The 20,224-nt window shown below is 36.8% G+C and overlaps 1 protein-coding gene across 1 annotated transcript in view; it reads right to left on the reverse strand.

The window, feature by feature from the left end:
• Positions 1-20,224, reverse strand: part of ITGBL1 (integrin, beta-like 1 (with EGF-like repeat domains)) — a 206,394-nt gene that overhangs the window by 14,541 nt on the left and 171,629 nt on the right. The window contains exon 7 of the mRNA XM_014528332.1: positions 8,732-8,848. Within this exon, the coding sequence (XP_014383818.1) occupies positions 8,732-8,848 (117 nt within the window). The remainder of the gene's footprint in view (positions 1-8,731; positions 8,849-20,224) is intronic.

Below are 20,224 nucleotides of genomic sequence, written 5' to 3' on the forward strand. Positions count from 1 at the left end.
GATAATCTGTTGTACACAATAAGTAAGAAAGCAATAGAGAGCATCTAATACCAAACCCATTGAGCTATGGACTTTTTAAATGTCTATGTTTCTTACCGACTCAGGTTAGTAAGAATTATAATCACTTTGGCATAATTAGAATAATTAAATCTCTATTGCAGAGAAAGGCATTCTGCCTTTGACTTAGAATATCATTGAGAATAATTCAATGTAAGGATAGGTGATTGGTTTTTATTTATTAGTTCATTTATCACATCTTTCTATAGCATTAGGTTGGCATCTAGCCTACACAATAGTCAAAATACATTGGTATTTACATGTTTTGATTCACCATTTACATAACTTCCCTTTAGTTAAAAACATATGAAATGCTTCCAATAATATCTTCTTTATGAACTTTAATAATTTAAGTCATACAATTCAATAGCTATTTATGGTGTACCAGGTATCATAATTGAGACCTACCGTTATAGTGTTTTCAGTGCACAAGGGGAGAAAACAAGTAACACATGAACAAATGCACTTGAGTTATGGAAACATTAGAGAGAATATTAGTATATTCAATAGTGAGAATGCTGTTTACTGGACTTGTTAGGGAAGGCTCCGTTGATACACAAGGGATGAGAAGCAGCCATAGAGGCAATATTCTAGGAAAGCTAATGAAAATTTCTTGGAATAAGAAAGAACTTGGCATGTTTTAGGCAGTGAAAAAAAGGCCAATGTGTTTGAAGAATAATGAGCAAGAAAAAATGGAATAAATAATAAAGTTGGAGAAATATGCAGGAATGAGAGCATAACAAACTATTTTTGGTAAGGAGTTTAAATTTTATTCCAATAGAAATAGGAAATAATAGAAGAGTGTTAAGCAAGAGGGATGTGATATAATTTACAATTTATACATTTATTTTGACAGATAAGTGTGAAAAATTAAGGTGTGTTGGGAAAAAGTGAATATGGGGAAAGTGAGAGAGTATTGCAATAGTCCAAGAAAAAGGTGATAGAGGCTTAAAATAGGATGGTGGCAGAGCAAATGGAGAGGAGATGGAGATATACTTTGGTAGTGGTGCTAATGAGACTTACTGTTGAATTGGATGTGGTAGGTGACAGAAAGAAAGCTAGAAAATATTTTGAATAATGATGCTTTTTATTAGCTAAAGAAGCTTAGGAGGGAGAGATTGAGAGCTGCAAATCAGCTATTTTGAGCCTCATATGAATGAGATTTTTTTTGTAGGAATTTTTATTGGGCATTTACTAAGTGGACTTTTGGGGTCTTAGGGATGTTCAAGTCTGTCTTTAGAAGACAAGGAGTTTCTGAAAGTGGTTGTAAGAAGTTACACCAACTATGAAAATATGGAAGTTCAGTTGCTCTCCATCTTCATCAGTAAATGGTATCGTCAGTGGTTTTATTTTGTCATTTTATTAATGTTTGGTTTTGTTTTCTTTTTACCTTTTTTACATGAGATACTTCTAAGACAACCATGTGGAAAGTTAAGGAAGCAATTGACACAAGTCTGGTGGGGAAGACAGGTTAGGGCTAAGCAGATGCTGCAGTTTCTGCAAGAAGATGGCATTTAAAGCTTTGGAATTAAATGAAACTACTTAGGAAGAAACTCCAATATTTAAGGCTAATATAGAGGAGGAGAAGCCAGTACAGAAGGAGAAAAATAAAATGATTGTGTTGTCTCATAAAATGACAGAGAAGGCCATTTACAAAGCCTACTAAGTGGAATGTTCCTAAAAATTGGTTTAAAAAAATAAGACTATAACAGTAGTTTCAGTCAGCTTTTGCTGTACCAACCCTACTCGGTTGCCACGTAGGTCTCTGAATAGCTCTCCTAGGGGTTGCAGAACTATTGTAGAAATATACAGATTTCAGTGAGAACACTGTATCTGTTTGGTGGTAGAATCCATAGAATCTAGTGATAAGTTATCTTCTTATAAGTGTACAATAATAGATCATTCTAGAACAAAGATGGAGGAAGAGCCAACCTAATGAGCCATTTGAAGTAATTTGAAGTACACTAAATCTACCTTCACCTGACTTCTCAAATCTTCAGACAGGTGAGTAGTTTTCCATTCCATCTCCATTTCCAGTGCCATCCATCCTGTCCCAGATACTTACTCCCATCAGTGACTTTTGTTCTTAGTCCTATTTCTTCCCCCACACCAAAATATTCCCCAAGAATGTTCTAGACCTGTGTTGTCCAATTTAAATTTATTAAGCAAAATTAAAAATTCAGTTTCTCAGTTGCACTAGTCACATTTCAAGTTCTCAGCAGCTACATGTGACCAATGGCTATTGTGTTGAATAATGCAGAGTTAGAACATTGTCATCATCTTTGAAAATTCTATTGGGCAGTGCTGCTCTAGGCAATGACCCTTTCCAATGAAATTCACTGGCTCAGAGACACATTTCCTTAAAACACTGCAATGATGGTTCTCAATTGGGAAACTGAGCCATGAATGGATACTGATTGTGTCAGATATGATATTCTGCCTGGCTGACATTTTTTCCCCTTGTTAATATTAGGAGAGCACTTGTTTTGTTATTGTTGTTTGTTTATTTGTTTGTTTTTCAGGAAAGTGATAATATGTCCATATGGAAGCTGTTTTATTACCCAGGCTCCTTTTTACCTAGAGCTGCCCCTATGACAGAGCTCTAATAATTGAGATATAAGAGAAAACCTGTGGGTGAGGTTTCCAGGAAAGTGATTGTCTCCCAAAGAAAATAGGACAGGCTCATTCAGCATGTGTCCTTTGCCCTTTGCCCTTTGTCCTTTTTTCCTTCCCCTTTCTTCTTTCCTGGAAGATGGACACAGCTGGAGGTTTTCTAGGAGCATGACAATAAAAGTCATACTGGAAGGACAGAGTGGAAGGGAAGATAGGAGGGGTGTGGGGTGTTGCTGGATCTCAGGCAGTCACCTCAACATTCATCAGACTTATTTGCATAAATTACCTTCAGCCAACCACAGTCCTAACTGATACACTTAACAAACTCAGAAAAGAGGTCTATGATTTTGACACGTAATTTGGAGACAATCCCACTACTGCCTATATTGTCCAGCTAAGAAAGACTTGGCCCAAGGTCCTCCTCAACGTGAGAAATCCCGTGGTGCTGGGCTCACTGCACTCACACACTCAGGCTGCGTGAGCTCCTTCCAATTGTAGCTACAACTAAAGAACTCCCCGGAGAAATGTAAATGGATTGTGTGATTAAGAGGTGGCTCTTCATTATCCCCACTTGTTTTTTAAATTGGACTCATGGGCAGTTATTCCAGGAGCATAGAAGGAAGAAGGCAAGCAATAAGCAGTCTATTTCTTATTCTCATCCTGGGTATAAGGAGTACAGGATGGAGGGCTCTGATCCAGCTTATGTTAGGCTACAAACAAATACACATGAGCCAGCCTGTAGATATATTTTCTTTGTGAGATATTAAAGTCATATACTAATAAAAATAAGTATATCTTAAGGACTCTCACTTGGTACAAAGCATTTTTTTTAAGCAACGACTTATCTGACTTTAAAAATCCATGGGTTTATAGGCCACGTAAAATCTTTGTTGTTAATAAAGATATTTTGAGAAGGTCCACATCTGTTTCTATGATCATTGAACGTGACTCTCCAATAAGTTAATTAAATGGAGAACGGTCTTCATACTGACTCTCTTTTGCCAGTCATTTTCAGGTTGTAATTTTGGTGTAATCAAAACTGAACTGCTTAGAATTATGTAATTATGTACAATCACCTTCAGGTACAATTGCTAATTTATCCCAGCCTGCCAGAACTGGTTTAATCATCTTCAGTGTTATTGTTAGGAAGGTGGAGAAACAACGCTGGCTATCAGTTCTCCTGCATATGCTGATTAGGTAGGTTTATGGATGCTTTTTGTTTTATTATTTGTTGTTTGCTGAAATGCTGCTTTGGAGTCAGGGACCTGCCTTTTGCTCTGAACACACAGAGGATACATGGGGTTCTAATCCCTACAGGTGAAAGGCTATAGAAGGGATGGCCCAGTGTCTGGTGATGAACTGAGAAAATTACTCAAACTAGTGGTTCTCAATTTTTTTTCCTCTGAAGTCACACCAGAGGGATGATGTCAGTGAGTTTCACACACTTATGGTAGTAAGATCCATTCACCACTGGCTGCCAAGTGTTTGGAGACCAAAGGCTTTGAACAAAGTAGTTGCCATTCCTTCCCTGACACAGACATGCAGATTTGTAGGATGCCAACTTCCTTCCAAAACATTTTGTAATTGGTGCCTCAAGAGGTCTTAAATGGGTTGTTTTGTTCTGTTATGGTGATGGATACTTGAATCTTCTACTTTGCATTGCATACATAGGGCATTCACTGATTGCCTGCTTATCACATAGTACGAGGCACTTTTCATTCTTTGTGTCTCATTCTCACATAAAGCCAATAGGTGGGCATTATTTTCTTTATTGTACACGTGAGTAAACCAAGGCAGAGAGACCAAGTGGCCCTTCCACGTTACTATAACTAGTGGGAAACAGAGCCAGAATCCAAATGCTGGTCTTTTTTAATATGAGGTTCATATTCATTTTGCTGTAGGGCATTTCCTCACTTTGCTTAAAAGAAAATGGTTCCTTCTACCCACTAAAATCTCACGTGAAAAAAATGTAGCGGAGTGTACGCAACACAAACTGAAGCAAGTGAACATACTGTAGAATGTGGGCTTTCTCCACACAAAACATCAAAATGCCCAAAGAACATTCATAAGTCTAGATTCAAAAAGAGATCTACCCCTCAAAAAAAAACTAGAAGGAAATACAACACAATGTTATCAGGTATTATTTTTGGATGGTGGATTTGTGTGTGATTTTTATTTTGTTTTTTATACTATTTTAGTTTTATTAAGTGTTGAAAAAAACATTAATATAAGAATATTTCACAATGTCCTGATATCTAAAGATGAGCAACGTGAAATAAATGGAGGGAAATAATATCTGTTATAAATGATAAATGAGTAAATAGTTTGAAAAAAATCCTTCCAAGGATGGATTCAAGAGCAGCTGAGGAAAACCTCTGATGCAAGAAAATTAAATAAATATTTTCCCTCCACATATCAAATATTTTTACCTCTGTGCCTTTGCTTAGCTTCCTCAGGCCTAAAATGTTCACATCCTATTTTCACATCTCTAAATATTAGCTATTCTAGGCCTACATCAAATGTTAACTCCAACTTGAAGAATTCTCTGATCCAAAACTGGAGTCAATATTGCATGTGTTCCCCTACTCCTTAATTTACTTGTGACTTCCTTAATTTATAATTTATTCAAAAAAGTTCTTAAGCATCAACTTTTATCCTAAGTTTGAGGATACAATAATTTTTCAGAGTAAAAAAGGTTTTATTATATCCATGAGAATTGTATAGATTGGAAGAAAAGAACTTACAATAAAATGAGATGGTATTTTAATGAAGGTATTGCAGTATGGAGGAAGTATAAAATAATTTCAGAAAGGCATTCTAAAGGAGATGATTTGGAAGAATGGGAAAATGATAAGGAGTAATTTAGAAGGAGAAGCAAAGATAAGGAATACAATGTCAGATAAAATGAACAAAATCATAATACATTTAAGTTTGTCCATCTCTATTGCCCCCATGAAAAAAAAAACTCTCTTTTTCAATAAATGGAAACAATTAGATCAATAAAAGCATAGTCTCTTTCACCCATCCAATCACTGAAGCCATCAAGATTCATCCTTGATGCTGCCCTGCCCCTCACTCAGATTATTCAATCATGAATTTCCATAAATGCTGCTTGAACCCTCAAGGCAGCAGTGGGAGCAGGAGGGGCAACTTTTCTTAGGTTCAGCTGTGTTTAGATTGACATTCGGCACTAGTCTCCTTAGAAGGACATTGGGTAGGAACCACATCCTGGCAGCTGGACAATATTGGGCCTTCCTCTCCATGGGAATCCTTGCAAGGATTCATGAGGATGACAACTCAACATGGTGGTCTGGGGATCACCTTCTCTTCAGATAACACAACTCAGATGCAAAGAGATGAGATCCATGTTGCACAGATGTTGAGACTTCTCTGGTTTAAAAGAAGCCTCATGCTCCACAGGAGCTAAAATATTTTCTGACAATTCCTTAGCATATCTTCCAGAAACCCTGCAAGGGACATGCCTGTTGGTAGAGTCATGGCACTCATAGAAGCCAAAAGCATAGCATTCCCATCATACATACAGAGTTCATTCAAAATCTATCCTTTCCAACCTAGTTGAGAACTAAAGATGCAAGTGGAAGAGGCTGAGATTACTCAAGGGCAATAAATAGCAAGCAGAAACCGCATCCAACAACATCCATTTTAAGGGAAACAGATTTATTGGTAAGCTCTGGGAGATGAGCAAGAATAAGAAATTAAGTGGTTAAGGGAGAGGTCTGAGAAGAAATGGATGGGGAAGGTATTTCTGAGGCCCAGGGAGGAGACCATTTCATGGGGCTTTCAGAGTAGAGTAACTATAACTCTATGCTAAAAAGTGGTCATATAGAATGAGAACTAAAAATCAACTAGGAACTGGGCAGCTAGGAATTATTAATACACTCAGGAAGAATCACTTATGTGGAATGGTTGGAGACAGAGCAAGTTTCTATGGACTTAAGATTGAACCAAGAGGAATGCTAGCATATAGGTCAGGGGTAATGACATCAAGTGATTAAAAATATTTAAGGGCATATATGTTTAAAGGGCAACGCAGGGCTTTGATGTGGAATAAGTATGCAGTAAGTATTTGCTGATTTGATTAAATTTGTGCTATATACATGATAGGATATTACTAAATAATGAGAGAGGTTTCCTTATGATAATGGGCATTTTTAGATAGACTGAGAAACACAGAAACTTTGCCAGTGCGTTTTTTGGCTTGAGGAACCCTAATGGCCAGTGTCTTCTTAATTGTGCTCCTCCGTGCTTGGGCGAATCCATGTGAAGCTTCTCCACAGAAGATGCACCACAGGGTAAGAGACACTAAAAATACTTCTGAGATGAATGACAGTCACTTTGATTTGATAGCTCAGTGTCAAGTGTGATAAGAATGACCAGAAAGGAGAAATCATCAATGCCACCTAAAACTGAAGACCAGACAGTCACAGCTCTGAACACATTGTTGTCACAAAAGGTATTGACAAGCTATGTTATTTAGGATAAACGTGAGCGTAGAGATATTTCACCCTCTCCCTCCTGGAGCTCTTTCTCCAAGCAATAGAGGAAAAATGAAGAAATCAATAACAAGGAAAACAAAAAACGTACTCACTGGAATGTGAAAGGATGTGTAAATATAAGAGGTTTCTACAACATCAACCATTTCAACCAAGTCACCCGAGCAGCTGGGCAAGGAGACCCATGTGAGGTAGACACTGCATGCCAGAGAAAATGACAATGATAACAAGGTCTTCTCTAGGTGCCCGGCAGGCTTTCTATACCCCGTTGTGAGAATTAAACGAGTCAATATACATACTGTATTTAACAAAAAAGACTGCACTCTGCTTAGATACTTCTGGTAACTAATACCAGTGAAGGGACAATCTCAACTAAAAGTAATATTGAGATAAAGTCCAAACAGTTTAATGTCACGCTGGGGGAAACTGTGGTATAGGGAGAGATCTGTGAACCGAACATCAGTGTCAGATCCTGGGACTGCCGCTATTTAGCTATGGGACATCAACACCTCAAACCTCACTCACTTTTCTATTTGAAAGATGAAGAAAGCAGGAACAATTACTGAAGGTGGCTGCTGTGAGGGCTGCGGGAAATAAACCACCTGACACCACAGTCCTTAGAAAGGGCCTTTACCTTGGCTCACAAAGAAAAGAAAGAAGACATTTTTGGTCAACTTGCGAGTGTTTCATAGTTGGTTGGAGAGATAATAGATAGATACACATGGACATTAGCCAGATGGTAGTGATAATGTCCCTGCCTTTTCTATGCTGTACCTGCATGTTGATTTTATCCAGTAAAGTGCCCAATTGCATTATGATAACTATCTTGAAGAAATACAGCTATATTCTTTTAGTCTGATTCCATACCCAGTGCTCCTCAGTTGTACTGGAAACCTAGGAGGAGGTATCGTCAGCATGTCTCATCTCTACAGCATCAGATTTTGCAAGATTGAACTATGAGAATAATGTTGACTCCCATCCCCTCCCCTGGATGAAGACCAGGTAGACACTGTCAACCTTCTCTCCCTGGGACTCTCAGTTTTGCTGATCACCTTCTATCTGTCTCGTTTGTTCTTTGCAGTTTCTTGCTTTCATAAGCTCTTATTTGGGTCTCAGAGCCATTATGGGAACTGAGATATTGTATATTTCCTGTGATTTTGTAATTAAACTTAGGAAGTTATCTTACTATGTGTGTGTGTTTTATTTTTCAAATTTATGGGTGATACTTACTTCCCCCAGGATTTATGAGTACAATAACAAAAATCATCTTAAACTGTTCAGTGGCAGCACAGCCTTTTACTATCTTCATAGAATTTAGTTTAGTCTCAACCACCTTTTATCAATAGTGCACTGTGTACTTTCACATGCCCGAAATCAAGAGTCCAAGAACATAAAGGTCATTACAAACATAACTGTATATTGCCTTTAGGTTGAATTGTGTATTAATTTTTATCTTCTTTTCAACAATTAAAAAAAAGGTTAAGTAGCATAAGGAAGGCAGGTGAAGCATGTGGCATGCAGTAGCGGAAGGCTGTTAAATGGTTCACCTCCACAGACTACACCGTCGAGGTCTTCACAGCGGCGATCATCGCACTCGCAGGTCTTCCCATACACCCTGCGGTCCCCCGGCGGGTAGCAGGTACATTTGCCACATTCACATTTACCTGCAAAATACAAAGGGGGAGCATGTACATTAGGGGATTCATAGAACCAGGAAGGCTTTCAAAGGAAACAAGCACACTATTAAAGCCAGACCTCCGGACCAGTTCTAGGCTGGACCATTTCTAGCTCAGCAAACAACTTTTCTTTTTCTTTTTTTAAAAAATATATTCCATTTATTTCTCCACAGAGAGGAAGGGAGAGGGACAGAGAGTCAGAAACATCGATGAGAGAGAAACATCAACCAGCCGCCTCCTGCACACCCCCCACTGGGGACGTGACAGCAAACAAGGCACACGCCCTTGACCGGAATCGAACCTGGGACCCCTCAGGCCACAGGCCGACGCTCTATCCACTGAGCCAAACGGCCAAGGCGCAAACAACTTTTCTGAACCCCTTATGGTAAGCTGAAGGTTAGACACAAGCACCAAGGTGGTCAGGAGTGGAAGTGACAATTCCAGTGACAATTGCTGGCTCAGAAGTCATTCACGTTTACTACTGTCCACCTTTTGTTTCTTTCATCTTTGAAGACTAATTCAGTTATTAAACTCTCTGGGTATTTCATATTCATCTTAGTTTGATGGTACCATTGAATGTAACTGAATTGACTTTACATATATTGAGAAATTTAGCCTAATGTGTTCATTTAAAAATATTTTTCTTTTGGGTGTATCCACCACATAAAGAAAAAAATGTTCATTGGTACATTGCAACATGACATTTTAGTGATTGTTTTGCATCAATTTTATAGTTCATTAAACACATTTTAACATGGAGCATGTGTCACTGCACATGACTTAAATATCTTTATCATTTTTGACTTAAAAATAAACAAGTAAACATTTTTTTTGGAATGAGTTTGGTTCATCGTTGGGGACTGCCTTAATATCATTATGACCTTTATCATCACTTCCTGAGCTGTAAGTATGTGTCAAACATTATAATTTCTTAAATTCCATCATTTTGTTTTCATAATAACACCCATTGACTAGCATAACCACTATCATTTACTAAACAAGAAAAAACAAGGCCAAGTGACTTTCCATGGTGACCCAGTTCATAAGGGAGAGATTCAAAATTTATATCCATGCTCATTAATGTTAAAGTGTGCACACTTAACCATTGAGCCATGCTGCACCTGAGTATACCCATAACAGAGCACCAGAAGACTATACAAGAGAGTAAATTCCTTTTGTTTGAGGAATTTGGACTAGTTTGCCAAAATTTCAGCTGGGTAACTACTTTGAGACATCTGTTACTCTCTGTCATTAGCCAACCATCATAATTATACACCCACTGAAATGATCATGAGATGCTTTAGGACTGACCCCACACTGTTGTTAGTCATTCTGTTGCTGCATTTGTATCTTGTTAAAGAAATTCCGAGTTGGTAGAGAATGGGAGAAGGGAAAATTAGTATTTAGAATCATATAATTTCAGAGCTGTAATGATAGATGATCCAATGAAGTGATTCATTATCTTTTCTGGCAGAAGTGTTGGGGTCATGGTCCCTTTGAGAAACTGGTGAAAGACATGGCAATAGATACTCCTGTGCTGGCTGCCCTTCAACCTGTCTGTTTTTCTACTTGGAGACAGTCCCAAGTTCAGCAGAAGACAGAGTCCCTTTCCTTGCCCAACGAGATTCCCTCTTCGTATGCCCTGGCAGACAGGACAGGGACACACCAGACACTCTTGGCAGGGCTTTGATTTTTGAGGGTGACTTCAAGGGCACAGGAGCAGTGAGCTTGACACACAGCGGCTAGTTCAAAAGTGGTGGCAGCTGGGGCTGGTCTTGGCCGTGCCTTGCTTAGCTGGAGTGTTGCATGAGCTGATTGTCCGGCATTGCATTCTGAGCCTAACCCCTTCTAATTCAATCCTGTTTCATTCCAGTTCATAAAGTTGGTTTCTGTTGTTTGCTATCAAGAACTATAACGGGTAGACTCCAGATCTCTCCCTGGAAGAACATACCAGCACACATTTATTTTTTGTAAAATGTCAGGAAGATCCATGACTTGCTGCAATGCATTTAATAGATGAGGAAACTCAAGCATGCTGAGGCTAAATGATTTGCCTATAGCCAGGGAAATAGACATCGGTAGTGTTGGTGCTAGAACCCAGATCATCTGAGGCAGGAGATATTCCAGTCCAACCAGAGAGATATTCCAGTCCAACCAGAGAAACACTATTCCAAGTAGTCTCAAAGGAAAAATATCCCAAATGTTTATCAATAATAGAATAGATAAATATCTATTATATTCTCAAATGGAACACTGTACAACAATTAAAATGAAGGAAGCACCACTGGTTGCACATCATGCTTGAATCTTAAAAATGTAGAGTGTAAGAAGTCAGCCACAAATAATACATATTGTTAGATGATATAATTTCAAAACAGGCAAGGCCAAACACCTTAGTGTTTAGGAATATATGCTTAGCTGGACAACTAAAGACAGGTGTAGAGGTGATTACCATGAAAGTGAGAATAATGGTCATCTTTTGGGGGAGGTTTGTGGGGTATTTGGCAAGAGATAAGAGGTTGCTCTTGGGATTCTGGCTTCACTCTACTTCTTCACCTCAGTCATGGTTTGGTGTGTGATTACTTTACAAAACTTCCTAATGCTATAAATTAACCCACCATATACTTTTCTAGGCATAATGGATTTTTCAAGAAACAAGGCTAGTATAACTGGTGGGCCATGTTGCAAAATTAATCAGTTTCTTAACTCCTTACAACTAAATAGATTCTAAGTGGATTCAACATTCAAATGCAAAAATTTAAAACATAAAATGCTAGACAGGAATATAGCTGGGAGTTTTCATAACCCTAAGATGGGAAAGACTAAATATGACAACAAACCAGAAACATAAATTTATCCATTGATAAATTTAACCATAAAATATGATATTTAAATTATTTAAAGCAACAAATAGCACAAGACTAAAAATAAACAATGAACTGAGACAAAACTTTTGTACAAATAAGACAGATAAGTAAAAATTACTATATGTAAGAGCTCATATGTAAATAAGAAATGATGTACACCTACAAGAAAAATAGACCAAGGACAAAAATGGATCATTCACAATACAAATAATACATGATAATTACTATCAATGGTGAATTATTTATATCTTTTAGTAAATCCCGTGGAAATAATCCACAGATTTAAAATAACTATGCTTTGTTGAGAAGTCACCTGGTTTACGTAATTAAAATACGTAAAATTTCTGAGATCTTTTAAGTTAATGAGATTTTACCTTATATATCCTGGAAGAAACCCTCATTTACTGTTTGTTGGATTTTGCTCACAAGATGCTGCAAGGCACATGCCAAACAAATAATTCAAAGAAACAAAACAACTCAAAAACACTAAAGTAAGAAAAAGCAAAAATTTTATTCTATATATAGGATAACTCAATATCACTAAGTTATAAGCTGAGATAAAGAAAGAGTAGCTTGATACCTTTATAAAATGTAGATTGCCTCATTTTCATTTTTAGAAATTAAAAGATTAAAAATGTATTGAGGAATTTCACTAGTTTTTATTCTTATTAACTGCTACAGTGCAATTACAGTAGAAATAATAATTTTTTATTTCACAAAATTGGAGACTGTTGGAGATGGAAAAGTCAATTTACAGGGAGGAAAAGCCCCACAATTTACAGAAGAGAAAATGAACCTCTGTGCCTGAGATAACGTGTCTTATTCGAGGTCACATTGTGAAAATAAGGGATCCAAAGGTCATCTCTCGCGGTCACAGAGTAAACAGTGGGTACGCCTCAATCATTTCTATACTTATTGTTGCTTTCCTTTTAAAAAAAAATATATATATTTTATTGATTTTTTTACAGAGAAGAAGGGAGAGGGATAGAGAGTTAGAAACATTGATGAGAGAGAAACATCAATCAGCTGCCTCCAGGGGTGTGCCTGCAAGCAACCAAGGTACATGCCCTTGACTGGAATTAAACCTGGGACCTTTCAGTCCGCAGGCCAATGCTCTATCCACTGAGTCAAACCAGTTAGGGCTGCTTTCCTTTTTAATAGTTAGAAACGGTCATGTGACTCGTTGCTAATGGAAATGGTGAGATATGTCAAAGCATTGCCTGAGAAAAGGTGTTTATCTCTGGTAGAGATTAATTTTCTGCCAGAACCGGTTTGGCTCAGTGGATAGAGCGTCGGCCTGCGGACTGAAAGGTCCCAGGTTCGATTCCGGTCAAGGGCATGTACCTGGGTTGCGGGCACATCCCCAGTAGGAGATGTGCAGGAGGCAGCTGATCGATGTTTCTCTCTCATCGATGTTTCTAACTCTCTATCTCTCTCCCTTCCTCTCTGTAAAAAATCAATAAAATATATATTTTTAAAAATATATATAAAAAAATTTTTTCTAACACTGGTACAGGTTAACTATATGAAATTGTGAAGGTGACAACATTTGTTTTTCAGGCTATATATCTTTTCCTCCTTCTCCCCTTATTTTTTTCTCCTCTTGTTTCTCTACTTCTTCTCTTTGTCCCCAATCATCTCCTCCAACTCTCTCTCTCTCTCTCTCTCTCTCTCTCTCTCTCACACATACACACACATACGCACTCACTCACACACATATGCACACATACATGTCCTCTCCTTTCCTCTTTCTTGTATGTCTTTTCTTTTTGGATTCCTATTTTTCCACAGTTTTAACCATTACAAAGTTCTCAATCTTTAGACTTGCCTTCTCCTTCCCTCATTCTCTTCAAACTCCTCTTTATAATGTCTTATTTCCATAGGACAGAGCCTTCAATCAGCAGTGACTATATGCTAGATGGGGAGATACAAAGGTAAACAAAAGGGACACTACATCCTAATCTCAAGAATTAACAGAGAGAATCCTTTGATTGACTAAATGGATAAACTCATATCTCATTAAATGTTAACAACCAATTCAATCTTCTCTTCTTTACCACCAGTCATATCATTGGGCATTTGTAAAGGAGTAAATATTCAGAATTTTCAGACACCACATGGTAGATGTGTGGACCTGAACAATGACTGTTAAAAACTGAAATCTTCTCCAGAAGTCATAAGTAAAAATACAACACACACACAATCACAAATCATTTCTATCCTCTATGCTCACATTTGAGGTGTGGAAAAATGATTTAACTTCCTTCAAACTACACTACAGAGAACACATATGTGTTCTTATTCAAGAATAAGGCTCATCAACCTTGAAAAACTGCATTGATTTGATCACTCCCTCTAGTCATACACGCTACAAACACTTTTGAATATCAGCTAGGGGCTAAGTATTGTGCTAGATGCTGAATATACAAAATTAAGTAGGACATTTAAAATTTTTAATAGTAGAGGGAATAAAGGTAAAATACATGAGTATGCACACCCTGTAGGATTAGAGAAGTTCCCTGGCAAAGGTGACCTGGGAGTGAGTCTTAAATTGTCTGTTAAATGTCAATGGGGCAAAGAGGAAAACTAATAAAGTTTATGGCACAGATATAACTAAAAGCATGGGCTCTGAATTTATATATATGTGGATTTTTATCTTGACACATCCACTGTTAAATGTGTTTCCTTGGAAGAGTAAGTCAAACCTCATTTATCATGGTTGCATGATGGGAATAAAATAATAATGGTATCATAAGATTATTTTAAAAGCTAATTATTGTAATACATATTAAGTACACAGGACAGGGCCTAACACCTAATATTATTTAATAAATTATAGATATTATTGATATTTTTATAATAAAAACATGTTGGGGCTTGGGTTTCAATTGCTCACATAAAATTCATACCTCTTCTTTCTCATTGCATTTCTCTAAAAACAACTGCATTTCCTGATCTAAAATGAGATTGTTTAAGAAGAGCACTATATGATCAAATGAACCTGCCAGCATGGTAACAGCAGGCACACTCTCTATGACCTTATTTTCTTTCACTTTTTAAAACGGGAAAAACCACACTTGCAGTACATGCTCAATAGTTGGAGAGTAATTAGAGTCTCACATAAAACAGAAAAGAGATTAGCACTTTACTAACACAGTCCTCCTTTGCCTAAAATAATTGGTTTACCATAGCAACCTGATTGCACTAGAAAAAGCTCCTGCCAAATGCATCCTAAGTTCCCTTGAAATTTCTATGAGAAGGAATTAAGCACTTGAGAACTATAATATTCTGTACAATTTCATCCAAGTTCAAATATTTTTTTTGAGAATCAAGTAATCTTCCATCATTTGAAAGTGAAGAGGCACCTTTCACCTTCCATTTCAAAATGGGCAGTGAGACATAATTTAAGCCACCTCAACATTACAATTGCTAGCCAATGAAGAATTGCTCATGACTTTTAAAGACACAGATAAATGTCAATCCTTCTGTTTGTGCTTTCTTAGTACAAAAGGATTAAAGTGATCAATCATGAACTATGTGAGAGAAAAAAAAAGACATTTAAGCAAATGTGTGCTAATATAATTTTCTGTTATCTGCCCCAGAATGTCTAAAATTGAAAATGGGAGCACTAGGCTTCACTTTTCCTTAAGGGTTTCCTAAGATATGAAGAAAAAGATCACAGAGGAGGTCTATTAGACCTCTAAATTAGATTACCTCATTATTTCAACCTTAAGATAGTTTCTAAAATACAAACTGAAATTACTTGATTCATTTTTTCTAACTATAAGTTAGATAAATATAGTTAGCAATATCATAACTAGGTGGCCATACAATTAGGTGGCAATATCACATTCATTTACCAATTAACTAAAAAACTAAGTGACAAGACCAGGGTTAAAAAGTCAATGAATGAACTAAGGTGGAAAATATGGAGCTTAAGTAATTAATTAATGTGCCCATCATGAAGTGGCCAAGATCAATTAGAATAAGAACCTTCTTCCTCCCTAGTAAACTCGTTGACTGGACAGTGGGCAGTACCTGCTTCAGAAACAAGGTTTTAGGATTCTTCAAACATAAATCATATCACACATGGACCCATCCCTGGTATGGACTTTAATGATTCCATTCTAGATAATAAATAAATACATGCAACTGTAATTCACCATGAAACACTGTATGTCTATGGGATAAATGCCAAAGGACTGACACAGGAAACAAATGCTATTCACTAGTGCAAGACAGTGTTCTGTGCGCTATAATTAGAGAAATGGTTCTATAAAAAGTTCTTGAAGATGAACTTTTTTGGAGGTGGAATCAGGCCTTAGTCACATTTAAATTCTTGGTTTTTGTTACTTAAAGAAATTCAAAAGTATGAGTGAATATATCACTTCCTTAGTACACATTTAATCAGTGTTAATTAAATTGATTTAAAGCAAGTGCGAGCTTTCTTTCATATCAGGAATAATTAGCAGATTCATTTTTTAAAAATTGAACAGTGAAATCCATATAACAGCAAACATTATATTTTCCATCAACAAGCTAATTTTCTACAATTAAGAAAAATTATTCTATAAAACAATATTTTCTACTGATCATTTATTTATTATTCTTTGTTTCTAAATTTACCAATATTGATTCCCCCAAATCATAAAACAGTAGAAAGAACATAGTTTATACACGTAAGTGTATACATACATGAGGATGTAGGTGCATACGTACAGTTAAATTAGAGGATGCTGAAACTCCATGTGAGCAACTTATCCTCAAAATGTTCATTAATACAGAAGCCAAGACAGAAATACTTCCTACCATTGACTACAAAGTAAAGGTAGTTAAGCATAGAAATACAGTTTCAAGTAATGAGACTTACTGGGACCATAGTGATCCAAATCTATGGAAATACGTATATTCTCAAATTATATACAAATAAATATTACTTGTAAAGGCCAAAGGGAGCAGTAAAAAGTCATAGGAAAGATCAGAGACTGTGGGAAGACATGAAAAAATTACTTGCCCATCTTTTCCACTATTTCAAGATAATTAAATATTTATTCTTAGAAGAGACCATAGAGACCTCAATGGCTAAACTTAGCTAACTAGAAAAACTGTCTGACGACCAAATAAATGAGGGTCCTCTGTGTTCCTATCAGATAAAACATTTTGTTTTAGTAAGAATATCAAAGGGGTAGTGTAGAGATGAAGAAAGAGGAGAAATATGCTTCCAATTAAGGGGAAAAAAGGAAGGTGTTTAAAGAAAAATAACACCCAAATACATGTGATCCTCTGTATTGGCAATAGAAAAAAAAAAAGGTCAGAAAATAAAGGTTTTTGAAATGCAGGTCATTTATGTAGGCATTCACAACTTCTTAACTGTAGAAAATGTAGGAAAATGTAGAAATTGAGCATTGCCCTGTGTACCTAAAGGTTGGCGGTTTGATTCTTGGTCAGGGCTCATACCTGGGTTGTGGCTTTGATTCCCAGTCTGGGAGCTTAAGGAAGGCAACCAATTGATGTTTTTCTCTCTCTCTACCTCTCTCTTCCTTTCTCTAGCTAAGCATGCCCTTGGGTGAAGATTAAAATAAAAAAAGAAAAGAAAATGTAAGATAAATAATCACTTGTTTGAAATAGAACTTGAGCTTTCTTTGGGTGCCTTTTTATTATGAGGTAAACTGTGCTTATGTGTCTCTCATTCAAATCTTCAATAAAATCAAAGGAGTGAATACAGAACATAAAAACAAAACAAAACAAAATCACATGTAATTGTTAATTGTCAAAAACGTTCCTGCCGTTATCTGAAAAGCAATGTCTTCTTTGAAGTAACAGGAAATTGCAGTATCAGCTCTGCAGTGAAATGACTTTTGCTTTCACCTGATGTATCAAAAGAAATAAACTATTCAATCAGTCCTAGCAATAATAGTTAACATCATACCACAAAAGCTATTCAGGGAATGAAATGAGGCAATAACAGAGAACAAAAAAAGGCCAAGTGAGATCCTTTAAAGAATGATAAGCTCCACATCACACAAAAAGCAGTGTTAGAGGACCCTGATTACTTTTGTCTTGAGTTATCTTTGACTTAAATACATCTGATTGCCAGAGTCCAAAGGATTGGTTGCTAGACCATGATGTGTTACATGAATTCCACTAGAATTTTCATTTGCATATTTCTTTCTTTTTTTTTTTTTTGCTAGAAAATGACAACTGCTTTATGGGAAGCATAGAAGGAAGGGTGTACCATATTTATAAATTAGAACCTTAAAATTGTTGTCCTACCCGGTTTGATTCATTGGTTAAAGCATCAGCCTGCGGACCAAAGGGTCCTGGGTTTGATTCCGGTCAAGGGCACATACCTTGGTTGCAGGCTGCTCCCCGGCCTGGGCCCTGGTCGGGGTGCATGAGGAGGCAACCAGTTGATGTGTTTCTCTCACTTCGATGTTTCTCTCTGTCTTTCTCTCTCACTCTCTCTAAAAGATCAATGGAAAAATATTCTCTGGTGAGGATTAACAAAAAACAAAAAAAACAAACAAAAATTGTTAATTCTCCAACAATTGATCTATAGATTGAATGCATCCCTAAGTATTCAGATACCATTAATGGTATGTAAATGTAAAGGGAAAAAATAGCCAAAGCATTGTGGTAGAAAAATGGGTAGAGAAATCGTAACATTAGATTTTAGTATAGTTAGTAAGCATTCTAAACTTATTCGCTCCCAAATCTAAGTGTCTTGTTTATCTTCCACTTAATTTTCTATTTTATTTACTTTTTGGTTTATCCTCCACTTAATTTTATTTACTTTTTGGTTAAAATGTGATTTTAAATGTGTTTTAATTAATTTTCGCTTTCAGAAATAGCATTGCAAACTATATACCCCAATCAAGTACACTTTATATGGGATTTAGGTTCCAGCAATATGAACAGCAAGTAACATCTGTACCTAAAATAAAGTGTTCGTTCCATTGCTGGGATTATGGGAAGAAATATAATTTTCCAAATACCCAAAACCTAAGACCTATGACAGTGATGGCGAACCTTTTGAGCTTGGCATGTCAGCATTTTGAAAAACCCTAACTTAACTCTGGTGCCGTGTCACATATAGAAATTTTTTGATATTTGCAACCATAGTAAAACAAAGACTTATATTTTTGATATTTATTTTATATATTTAAATGCCATTTAACAAAGAAAAATCAACCAAAAAAATGAGTTCACGTGTCACCTCTGACACGCATGTCATAGGTTCGCCATCACTGAGCTAGACCAAGAGCAATTCCTATAAGCTCCCATAAAAGGGGTCCTGAGGGTACCTTAAGGAATGAAAGTAGAGAAATAGAACTTGAGACTCCTGAGACTAGGACTTCAAGAGACCCAAGATCAGTAATATCCTGTAAGAAACTAATACAAATACTCCTTGAAGGAAAGTGTCCTGCATTTTAGCTTTAAGATTTTGCAAAGTTTAGGAGAAACCATGTATACGCTCACAGGTGAAGATCAACATGTGTGCTCTCTTTGATAGCACATGTACTGAAGACAACACATGCACACATAAGGAAACAAACCACCATGCGTGAAAGTCAGAAAAAACACACACATTTTTTTAGCTCTGTGCTATATACTGGTTATTGCCTAATTAGCCATCTTGCCACTTTCTTTCTTGAATATATTTGTTATTGTTATTCTAATATCTGTATCTAATAATCCTAATAACTGGGTCATTTAGGCATTTGTTTCTATTGTCTGTTGTTATTTCCTTGGTCCTGATTCTCATTTTTTGATTGAATGTCAGAAATGTCAGAGCCTTTGGGCAGTAGTGTTTTCCCCAGAAAGAGTTCACCTCTTGTAAGTAGATAGAGCAATGCATCTCATCCCAGGTATATTTTTGCCCCAGGGCACATTTGGCAATGTCCCCAAACACTTTTTAGTGTAGTGATGGGTCGGAGGTGCACTATATCTAATGGGTAGGGGCCAGGGATGCTGTTAAACATCCTACAAAGCACAGCACAGACTCCAGCCCTAAATGTGAAAGAGTGATGCTATTGAGAAAACCTGAAAAGTGAAGGCACATCCAAATAGCAATGGAGCTCACCAGAGACTGAGTTGCATTTACTTCTTGTTTACCCTCCTCCTCCCAAGAGATCCCAAAACACTGTCATCTGAGCTCATGCACACACAGACATATATACATAGAAATGCTCACATGAAAATGACCCCCACGCAAGTCTACACCTCATCCTTTAAGACTGATCATTTTCACCTCCTTTAAGAAACAGTGCCTGCCACCGCCTCAGCCCACACACTCAATCACCACTTGAGGCTTGAATAGTATCATTATGATGTTTAAAATAGAATCTGGGTACTGTTCCAACAGATATTGATTGATCTAAAATGTGCTCCATGGTGTTGAAGTCTGTTACATAATTTTTTTAATTCTAAACTGTTCATTTGCATCTTGCATCCGGTGCTTATGCAAATCATTAGCATTTTTATGCCATTTCCTAAA

The sequence above is a fragment of the Myotis brandtii genome, unplaced genomic scaffold (genome assembly GCF_000412655.1).
Source record: "Myotis brandtii unplaced genomic scaffold, ASM41265v1 scaffold116, whole genome shotgun sequence".
Lineage (NCBI taxonomy): Eukaryota > Metazoa > Chordata > Mammalia > Chiroptera > Vespertilionidae > Myotis > Myotis brandtii.